Genomic DNA, 11,272 nt, shown 5'->3' with positions numbered 1-11,272 from the left:
CCCCGGGGAGACGGGTTCAACTGATAACCTTGTCTAGTCCCAAGGTTAAACCTAAGACACAGGACAAGTGAGTATTGGTTTGGCTTCAAAAAGTATAAGACCTTGTTTAGACTGCGGGAGTAAAGGAACTTTTCAATCCCATTCTGCCAGGATAAACAAGGTATATTCTATTCTATTGAGAAAAAAAAGCCATTTCCCCATAAGATGGGCATGAGTACTCAATCTAACTCACGGTGTTTTTGAAAAACCCCTTGAATGGCCGAAAAGATTATCTGTATCTTCCTTCCATGTCCTGTAATATTAGGCTTTAGCTTTCTCGTGGCATTCCAATGTACAAAAGAATATTAAATTTAGTATTGTAAGCCTGTGTATTTTCTATGTACATAAAAATTAGCTTTTTTTCTACAAATAAAATGTCTTCATCCCCTTCTATACATACTTCTGAGTCTGACACTGTACGTACATTTCTACCTATTTTATTATTATTATTCCTCTCAAATGATTGGCCCAATTTCGATTTGCCTAAAATCTTCAACATAAAAAAAGAAAGTTGCTGAGTTTTTCGGTGGGCCGCGCAGGGCCCTTTTTCTGGTCAATGTTCACCAAACCACCAATAGCCGGAGCTATTAGAGGTTTCAAAATCCAAACAGTTCCTTAGTTTCAAAAGGGTTAATTACCTATTTATCAAACCAGTATGTCTATCTTGAGGATAACTTGGTACTTACCACAAATACCTATTTGATTGGGGACCTACATACTTAGAGTAATTGAACTGCTTTTCTCCTGGCTCTATACCTTGTCATTAGAATTAACATGGACTTTTGAAAATGCAGATACTTAGGTAGGTAGGTAAACGGTTTGACTTACAGCAAAAATTCATATCTTTCCAAGCACTGAGCTGCTGTTCTCCCGATGATCGGAGCAATTGTTCTCCACTGAGTTGGCATCAGCTTGGCTAAATGCAGTAGTTTCTCATCTTCCTCTCGGCTCCATTCTGTTTTCTTAATGCTTGGATCCAACCACTCAAACCACCTGGCTTTGCATTGTTTTGCAGATTTACGATGCAACAGAGATGCAATTCGGGACCATTGGTTTTTGCCATACTTCATCACCGCTGCTTTCAATATCTCATCCTGGAACACAAATATCACCCATCTCTTGAGTATCATATATTTTGACATGAGCTACATATGTACCTACAACTATGGTCATAGTCTTGAGCATACTTCAAATTAACAAAACTTTTGGTAATTATGCAGAAGCCACAACAGTGGAAAAGAAAGCTCCTTTTTGTATTTAACCTAACCCTATAATAACACTAATCACTGCTCTAATTGTGAAAACTCCTTTTTGCGTTTAACCTAACCTTATAATAACACTGGTCACTGCTTGTTTGTGCCAGTTCCTTTGGAAGCAATCTTCCACTGACATGACTTCTGCACAAGTACCAAACTTTCTATAGATCTGGGCTCAAGTAATTGAACAAAGTTTGTCTGTTTTGCCATAACTCCGGCCTGTTTGTTCAGTTGTGTTGAATTTTTGCAAACATGTTTCACAACTAAAGAACAATTGCCTCTGACTTTTTGGCTCAATAGGCCCACGGAGGCCCCTTTTTTCAGTTCTAAAGTTTACAGCTTCATTTTTAAACTTAAATAGATAGTTGGTACTTACCTCGGTGTTCCTCCAGACACCCCCTTTGATCATTATACGCGGCATGTTGCTGCTGGTTCAGTAGACGTCTAGCGGAAGAAAAATGTAGAGGTATACTCCTATTTCAGTCCATCACATTCGCAAAGCCCTCCCGAAAACTTTTCCACAAGATCTTTTCTACTTTCTACACACTTTTCTGCACTTTTTCGGAAAATCCAAAAAATCGAGGAAAACGTTTGTTTACAAATGGAGCTTGTCAAAAAATCCGCTAAAGAATTCCGGAGCGCAGTGATCGATTTTAAAAACCGCGAAAACTTTTTTAAAAAATATTTTTTGAGGTTAGTTAAAAACTTAAAACTGAAACACCAAAAAGTTCAACAACAAAAAGCACCGAAAATTTATTTTAACCAAAGTTTACCAAAGGCAGAAAAGGCCATTTTATATATCCACATTAAAGCAACAAGTGGTTATTTATATCAGTTATCAACATTCAATAGATCTACAAATAAAATTCAACCTATGGAGCAGAGCTAGAGGTGCTATCAAACAGGTAGGTACTTGCAACCCTATCAAAATCCCCAACTTTGAGGTAAGTAAGCTTTCACTGTAATTGAGGAGCTGGGTGCAAAAAGGGCAATAAATGAAAATCATCAAACTGAGATATTTCACTTTAAAGTTTTCAATTTTTCATCTATATCCTTGAAAAGTATGTTTACAAAAAACACTCTAACTCATTGGAAAAAAAAAGTTATCACTGCAGTTCAAAGCACCACGTTCTATTCAAAAAACCGTTTTACGCAAAAAGGGCAAAAAATGCATATTTCCCTTTTTGCACTCAGCTCCTCAATTATAAAGCTGTATCTACCCATATTTTCGGGAAAACTCGGCTATTTCCGATAGAAAAGACGAATCTAAGTCTTTCCCTGGGGGGAACTCCGCTTTAACTTCGCCTTGTCGAGAGAAAGACACGGGAGAGAAGCATGTGTTTACGCCACCCCGTGTAGTGCAAAGTCCGAAACAAATCACCCCGGGGAGACGGGTTCAACTGATAACCTTGTCTAGTCCCAAGGTTAAACCTAAGACACAGGACAAGTGAGTATTGGCTTGGCTTCAAAAAGTATAAGAACTTGTTTAGACTGCGGGAGTAAAGGGACTTTTCAATCTCATTCTGCCAGGATAAACAAGGTATAGTCTATTCTATTCTATTCTATTGAGAAAAAAAAGCCATTTTCCCCATAAGATGGGCGTTTTCAGGTAGCCCCATCATGAAGTGCACAATTCCAGAAATCTCATGGCACAACCGAGATCCTGTACTTAGTGTAGACATTCAGTTGAAGCAGGAGAAGGATAACTGCTACCGTATTGTAACTGGAGGTGCTGACAGTCATGTATTTGTAAGTTCAGTTTTGTAGTGTGACTCCCTACTCTGGGACGGACTGTTTCCCCACAAAAATCCCTCTCCTGGGTTAGGACATAAGTAAACAAAATAGAAGAGGAGCCAAATTAAGCAATGATTGATAGACTTGAGTCTGGACAGGATTATCTCTTGAAAATCCCTCATAGGCTCAAGACTGGAAAGATTTGGTACCTGACAGAAAGAGAGTCTGGGATTGCCAATGTTGAGTTTGCTTCAGATCTCTCTCGCCATCAGAAAGCTGTCAATGTGGTCAGATTTTCACCTAACGGGGAACTATTGGCCTCTGGAGATGATGGTAAAATATAGCTTGCATTTTTCTGAACAATCTAATGTAGTTGGAAAAGAGATTTGGTACCTGACAGAAAGAGAGTCTGGGATTGCCAATGTTGAGTTTGCTTCAGATCTCTCTCGCCATCAGAAAGCTGTCAATGTAGTCAGATTTTCACCTAACGGGGAACTTTTGGCCTCTGGAGATGATGGTAAAATATAGCTTGCATTTTTCTGAACAATCTAATTTAGTTGGAAAATTTTGTGGATGTAAAATATACCTTTGATTTTTCTTAACATGTTAATGTAGTTGGTAAAGGTTTTTTATGTGATTTTCAGAGTCAAACAAATTTTCAACCCAAAGTAAAAATGAATAAGGGTGAGGGAGGTATTGTTTTATTTTATCAAATCTGCTAGTCCTGGTAGATTGCAGGTGCAGGAGAGGGAGGGTATTTTCTCCAGACATTTCAGAGTTCAGTTCCAGGTTGCGACCTACAAGCAAGCTGAACCTCTCATATTTCTGGTTCGCGTCATGCGCAGAGTAGACCCCGGACCAGGATACACCACTTAAGAGGTACCTAAATTTCCTAATATTCTTGTCTGAGAAGGATCTAGAAAATTTCTTAATAGTGGACTTTTTGTTTCCCTCAGACAAGAATACGATTATCTGGGAGAAGTCATGATCAGACAAACCACTGATTCTATTCACACTACAAAACTTGGAAATGTCTAAGTTAGTGATAATGTTATCTAGGATGTTTTCGCACGAGCTAGAAATACGTGTTGGCTCAGTTATTGTAGGTGCTAGATTAAAAGATGACAAGAGGTTTAGAAATTCCTCAGTGGTGTCTGATTGGGAATTTAGGCTTATATTAAAATCACCTGCTAAAATTATTTTCTTATATTTATGTTTCACCACATCGATGAACTCCTCCAAACACCTGAAGAAGGACTGATAGTGTCCTGGTTGATGTCTGGATCCAGACCTGTACACGCACACAACTAATGTAGAAATATCTACCAATAATATTGAAGTATATTCAAAGTGGAATTCAACTGGCGCATATTTCTCAACATATTTCTCAACAACCTCTTTCTTCATCCTCAGAGTCCACAATCATCGTCTGGAAGCAGAAGACAGACCAAGACCTTCCTGAATTTCCTTCAAGTAACCTGGATGAGGAAAATGTCAACAAGGAGCATTGGATTGTGACGAAAATCTTACGTGGGCACCTTGAAGATGTGTATGATATAAGCTGGTCACCCACATCTACTCATTTGATCTCTGGCTCTGTGGATAACACTGCCATCATGTGGGATGTGCATAAAGGTAAGAGTCTCTTCTTGTCCATCTGATGAGAGACATACTATGAGATGGGCAGGCTATGACACAGACCACAAGACTTGCTTCATTGCAAAAAAAAAGCTGTGAAGCAACATCTTTTTTTACTTGGAAGAAAGTAGTTCATACAAAGTAAGTTCCTTTTTTTTTCCTACCCAAACAATATTTACACTTCATTAACTTAGTTGTTGTTTGTTTCAGGCAAAAATCTAGGAATCCTAACAGAACACAAAAAGTTTGTCCAGGGAGTTGCCTGGGATCCTAAGAACCAATATGTGGCTACCCTCAGTAGTGATAGGTGAGTCAAACAAAATGTCAAATCTCTCTGAAGGCAAGATAGAAAGCCAGCGAAAACGGACCTTACCCGCTCAGTATAAAATCCGTCCCGGGCGGAAATCGAACCCGCGACCTAGCGCTTAGAAGGCAGACGCGCTACCCACCAAGCTAACTAGGCTAGACCGCCAGGGGCAAACTTTATCCTGAACAGATAAGGTTCGTTCTCAGAACGGCTGCCTTTCTCCTATCCTGCCCTCTCTTCTCGTCAATTTCGGTACGAAGGCCTTCGTTGTTACAGTTCTCTCAATGAAACCTTTTGTTCTGTTACCCATTCCTTGTGTTTAAAAAAGATTCGTTCTCAGAACGGCTGCCTTTCTCCTATCCTGCCCTCTCTTCTCGTCAATTTCGGTACGAAGGCCTTCGTTGTTACAGTTCTCTCTATGAAACCTTTTGTTCTGTTACCCATTCCTTGTGTTTAAAAAAGAAAAAAGACCACCTAATGTTCTCTAGGTCATTCCGTATGTTGAAATAAAGAATACCAGTAACTTATACTCTACAGATATGCAGAAAAGAAGAAAACACACAGTTTTCAAGATGAATCTTCACTAGGTCACGTCAGAATCCATCAGTAGATTCCATATGTTTTCAGATCTCTCCGCACCTACAGTATTCAGTCCAAGAAGGTCATCAGTCGAGCCTGTCGGTCCAAATTGCCTGTGGACTCATCCCATGAGCTATTCGACAAAGTAGTCCCCCTGTTTCATGACGATACGATGAAATCGTTTTTCCGACGTCTAACGTTTTCGCCCGACGGACAACTGCTGATCGCTCCGTCTGGGTGTTTGGAAAATTCCGATTCCACTAGAAAACCGATCTCGGTAACCCATGTGTTCACTCGGGCCTGCCTTAACAAGTAAGCTCCTTGTAGAATATACCTTGTTTGTTCTGCTGAGTTGGGACTGAAAAGAGCCTTTACCAACACAGTCTAACCCAGATCTTGTGTATTTTGACATCTTTTAGAACACATTTTTTAGATTATAAATTTATCATTAAATATCATAAAACATTGATTGATTGAATTTTAAATTCCTTGTGGAGAATAGAGATGAGTGAAGAGTGAGTTATAAAAAAAAGAACTACTCTTTTCAGTGAACTACTCAGTAAATGAGGAGATCCTTACTACCTCTTGGAAGTTAGAGAGTTAGGTACATGTTCTAACTCCCTATAGTAGAGTCTTAGAAGCTTAACCCATCCTTTAGGGCTGTTGGCCCCTACACCTAAGCTTCGGAGTGGGCTTTTTGTGTATGGAGTTGAAGAGTGAGTTACATGTTTTGACTGATTATTTTTACCTTCTTTTCCATGAGTCGATTTTCGTTCAACATTTCATATCATTTCTAACCTCTCCATTGCTCCACAGACCTGCTGTGTGTCTCCCATCACTTCAATACTACTCAGTAGCTGTCAAATGCTGCCCAGTTCTGTTTGAACTCAAACCCTCGGATGACAAACCCTTGTTCAAGCTACCGTACCGTATCGTGATAGCTGTGGCTACAGAGAATAATATTCTGCTCTATGATACCCAGCATGCTAGCCCGTTCGCGTTCATCGCTAACATTCACTATACCAAGCTTACAGACATTACATGGTGAGTTTGAAGAGACTACAAATACCCTGGATTAAAATAAAAAAAGTTCGTCGCCGCCTCATTTATTTCGTAAAGAAACAACTGCTACCTTAGACTCGTATGGTCTGTGTCGAAGCATATCCATGCCGCAAGAAGTTTTTTTTTTTTTTTTTTTCTTGCAATGTTGTCACTTGAATTGAAATGGTTTACTTTATTTTATTTTTTACAATAATAAAAATTATAAGTATACAACCGATATATAGACCCTCCCTAAGACTTCAGACCCTTCTGTGAGAGAGAAAGAAATCCTATTCCATCTTCATATCCAAGCAATGTTTCCTCGCTTCTCCATCTTCTCCTTGATTCACGAATACACATACTAGCAGCAAGATATACTGTCACTATCACTGCCATTCGTGCTTCAAACCCAACCAAGCATTGATTTTACCATGGTGAGTTTTATAAATTTCAAGTAGAAAAATGACTTAATAGTCAATCTTAAGCATTAGAGATTAGAGAACAACAGCAACAACATAAATTTCAAGTCACAAAATCCGTGCTCAAACGAGAACCTCTTTAAACTCTTGTTGATGTCACAATATAACCAAAGGCTAAAACACATTGAAATTGATTTTGACTTTACCCGGAATGGAGAGTAAAACACCCGCCACTAAAAACCTTGGCAGCTAGCTATGCCATTACATGGGTACTTTTTTTTGTCTGGTATTTAAAGGGGGAACTTAGTAATGCTTTGATATTCATTAAAGCTGTGAAAAAGTTCTGATTTACCGTAAAGAATTTATGATTTGAAAAGAGGTACCAGGAAGTTGACAACTAATGATTTTACCATTTTCAGGTCCAGTGATGGCAAAGTTCTCATTGCCTCCTCCACAGACGGCTACTGCTCCATCATCTCCTTCGGGGACAACGAAATAGGAATCCCTTACGTCCCACCTAGTGGGGAGGAAAGCAAAGAAAACGACCCCACTAAAGGAGAACCCGTAAGGTCCGAAGATAAACCCAGGAGCGCCGAACAGGCGAAGGGCGAAGGAAAAGTGTTGGGCGAAAAACAAACTGGTAATAAGGTCAGTCCAACGGATAAAAGCTCAGAGGACACACAGAAAATATCTGTAAAAAACGAAAAGGGATCTAACAGCCAAGTCGTAGAAGCCGTAACTAGTGATATAAAGGAAAGTAAGGACAATAACACACCTGCTGAAGCTATGGAAGTAGACCCAGTACCACCCGAAACAAATGCAGAATGCCCTAGTACACCTAAAACACACGGAGGAACTCCTAACAAAGGAGGCACTCCCAGTAAAACACCGAGACGGGTGCAACTCATAACACTGTCCAGTCCTAATAGAAAACGAAAACAAGATGAGGAAAAAATTCGGGAAACCATCAAGGAAAATGATGCCAAGAAAGCTTGCCTGGATGAGAAAGAAGGGGGAAAGAAAAGTGAGGATGAAAAGGAAGAAGGTCAAATAGGAGAAAAGAAACGTGAGGCGCCAAAAAACGGTCGAAACCCGCTAAAAAGCTGTCAAAATCCCGCCAACCGCAGCACCGATCTTAACCAAAAGTTTCGTGTTGCATCCTTGTCATATTTGACAACTACATACCAAATTTCAAGTCTCTAGCTCTTACCGTTCTCGAGATATTTTGTTTACAGCTACAAATAAAATTTCTTCATCCCCTTCTATACATACTTCTGAGTCTGACACTGTACGTACATTTCTACCTATTTTATTATTATTATTATTATTATTATTCCTCTCAAATGATTGGCCCGATTTTGATTTGCCTAAAATCTTCAACATAAAAAAGAAAGTTGCTGAGTTTTTCGGTGGGTTGCGCAGGGCCCTTTTTCTGGTCAATGTTTACCAAACCACCAATAGCCGGAGCTACAAGCAGAGTTTAAACTAGGTTTAAGTTTACCTCTTTGATTTCAAAATTTCAATCAGATTGCTTAATCCAAGACTTCAATTTAAACCGAGCTAAACTCTGTGGTCCCGGCCGTAAACCACAAGTACAGTATTCAATAAAATATAAAACTTCGTTGTTCTTGTCTAGACACTGTCGTTCTAACCTAAATCGCAAAAGATTATTCCAGTAGATACTTTTATTGTCCCGCTCAGAATAATGTACTCACGCAACATATTGTGTTCCCCAGACATAACAAGATAATACTATAGAAAACAACTGAGTATTAGATTATTATGTACTTTCACGTTATATCTCTTTTCAGCATTTTCTAGAGATGTGCAAAGAGGGAGGGAGTTATAAAAAGAACTACTCTTTTTAGTGGAGTTGATCTGAGTACTGATTGGGTAGGAGTTCCGCGAATGAGTCCTTGTGTGAGCTCTCCGGTTGTCCTAGGTCGCCTCGGTACGAAGAGCCGGCCATTGTGGAGACGACTTTTTAGTGGACTACTCAGGCAACAAGTCAGATCTTTAAACTTGTAACTCACTCTTCAAAACCCTATAGGGTCAAGGATTTGACTCAGTATTGGTATTTATTATTATTAAACTTTTCTACTTAATGTATGTAAGTAACTATGTAGGTACCTATACCTAAGTGTTTTTGACTCTTGCTAAAAATCTGGTGTGAACATCACACGTCTTTCCTTATCCTATTGAATGATGCTTATTTTGGGTGTTCTTGTTCTTATACCCTAACTTTTACAATATCTCTATAACCGTTTAGTCCGTATAGCTGAAAACCGCCAAAAAGCGGTCAAAATACCACCAACCGCAGCACTTATCTAACCAAAAGTTTCGTGTCGCATCCTTGTCACATTTGACATAGACATACCAAATTTCAAGTCTCTAGCTCTTACCGTTCTCGAGATATTTTGTTTACAGACAGACAGAAGGACAGACACACGGACCAATGGCTGAAACATTGGATTTAGGCTCTAGGGACCTTAAAACGCGTTTTGAGACTAAAAACTGACCATCGAAAATTTGACCCGAATACATTTTTTCCTTCCTATAGGATAAGGAAAGTAATAATAGGTACTCGTAGGTAGGTACCTATTTTTTTTTTTTTTTTTTTTTTTTTTTTTTTTTTTGCCCTGTTATTTTTAATAATAGTTGTACGATGTTAGGTGCTTATTTTTTTTTTTTTTTTTTTTTTTTTTTTTTACTTTGGCCCTGTGAATTTTTTTCTTTTTACTTTCCTTATTTTATTACTTTTCCTTCCTCTAACTTTCATTTCTGTTCCCATTTCATTTTATTCTCTCCCTCCCCTTCCTCTCTCTCTCTGTTACTCTCTCGGTTCCTCCCCTCTCACTCTCCTTTTAGATGAAAAATTTTATTTGATTCTTTGCTTCTCTCGAACTCGTAAGATTTTATTTTTAATATATATATATATAAATGAAATATTTTGTCTTAAAAATGATTCTAATAACCATTAGGTGATTTCAAAATTCGGTCTAGAACACAGGCGAAAATACGGATTGGATCGGTATAAAATCAGTATTATACCGTGGTCCATGGTTCTAGTAGGCCAGACTCCGAAAATTTGGAGCACAAAACAAAGATCCGCCGGAAAACCACATAAGGAGACATGTTGTAACGTCTGTAATTAAACCGGATGTAATTAAAAGTTTACGGTGTCCCTGTATGGAATACCCTTCCCCTTATTTCCACCTTGTAAACACATGCCCTATATGGTACCACCTACATGCCCTATATGGGTACGCGTCCCCTATTATTAAGTTATTACTTTCCATTATTATTGTTGTTTCATGCTGTCAAACTGTTCCAAACAAAACTTGTCATCCGTCATACAATGGAACTAGAAGGAGGGAAAGAAAGGAGAGGGAAGGGAATTTCGCAAGGGGAGGAAGAAAGTGGGTGGGGAATTTAGCAATGGAGAGAAGAGGGGAAAGGAGAGGTAGGAAGTGGAGGGAGAGTTGACAAAAGCAGAAAAAGGAAGGAAGGGAAAGTTGACCAAAGAAGAAAAGGGGCTAGAAGGAGGAAGAGGGAAGGAAATATGACAAGGGAAAGAAGAGGTAGGAAAGGGGGAAGGGAATATGGTAAGGGAGAGAGGAGAGAAAAGGAGAATTAGGAGCAAGCTGGGCGCCCCGGGCGGGAATCGAATCCGCGGCCTAGCGCTTACAAGGCAGACGCACTACCAACTAAGCTAACTAGGCTGGCTTCTACCTACTTTTATTAGAGAAAGCTGACAATAACTCTAACAAGGCTGTTGAACAGTGTGAACGTTATTTCTAGGACCTATTCCTGAAAGCGACTTTGCGTTTAGCAGAATTTTGACGTAGATAACCACTAATGCATAATTGCACATGCAGTGTTTTTAAAGGTTATAATATTACGTCACAATTGCTAGTTGCAAAAGGCGAAGTTCTTTCTATAAAAAGCCCTAGTAGGTACCAACAACAGTGTTCATTTTAATTAGGTCCTTATTGACTTCAATTGCATAGATAGCACATACCTCCTTTACCTTTGAATCAGAAAACCTCATTTCTCATTTAGATTCTAGAAATCTGGATATTTAGGAGATTCTAGAAATCTAATAAAATTGTTTCTCCACGGAATATTAACAACGTAGCCTTACTAGCTTTTTGTTATTTCACCTTTCTTATCTTTTGCACGACCAACACTGTTTTATATTTCAAGCCTTTTCATAACATGATGTAGGTAGGTATGTTTTCCTATCTACATCATGATCT

The 11,272-nt window shown here is 39.0% G+C and overlaps 2 protein-coding genes across 2 annotated transcripts; one reads left to right on the top strand and one right to left on the bottom strand.

The window, feature by feature from the left end:
• Window positions 1–858: 858 nt before the first annotated feature.
• Window positions 859–1,869, bottom strand: LOC103520988 (cell division cycle 5-related protein). The gene is made up of 2 exons (XM_008486090.2): window positions 1,672–1,869; window positions 859–1,133 (listed from the first exon to the last, which is right to left on the bottom strand). The coding sequence occupies exons 1-2, from the start codon at window positions 1,714–1,716 to the stop codon at window positions 864–866; spliced, it is 315 nt and encodes a 104-aa protein (XP_008484312.1). The 5' UTR covers window positions 1,717–1,869; the 3' UTR covers window positions 859–863.
• Window positions 1,870–2,015: 146 nt separating this feature from the next.
• LOC103520989 (chromatin assembly factor 1 subunit B) lies at window positions 2,016–8,097 on the top strand (the record flags this gene model as incomplete). Its single annotated transcript, XM_008486091.3, has 8 exons — window positions 2,016–2,200; window positions 2,905–3,044; window positions 3,230–3,362; window positions 4,443–4,664; window positions 4,878–4,974; window positions 5,602–5,865; window positions 6,370–6,597; window positions 7,433–8,097. Coding segments are annotated over exons 2-8 (1,738 nt in total), but the record flags the coding sequence as incomplete, so codon positions are not given.
• Window positions 8,098–11,272: the final 3,175 nt, after the last annotated feature.

This window comes from Diaphorina citri, unplaced genomic scaffold, assembly GCF_000475195.1.
Source record: "Diaphorina citri unplaced genomic scaffold, Diaci psyllid genome assembly version 1.1 scaffold4353, whole genome shotgun sequence".
Lineage (NCBI taxonomy): Eukaryota > Metazoa > Arthropoda > Insecta > Hemiptera > Psyllidae > Diaphorina > Diaphorina citri.
This window is presented reverse-complemented; position numbering and strand designations above follow the sequence as displayed.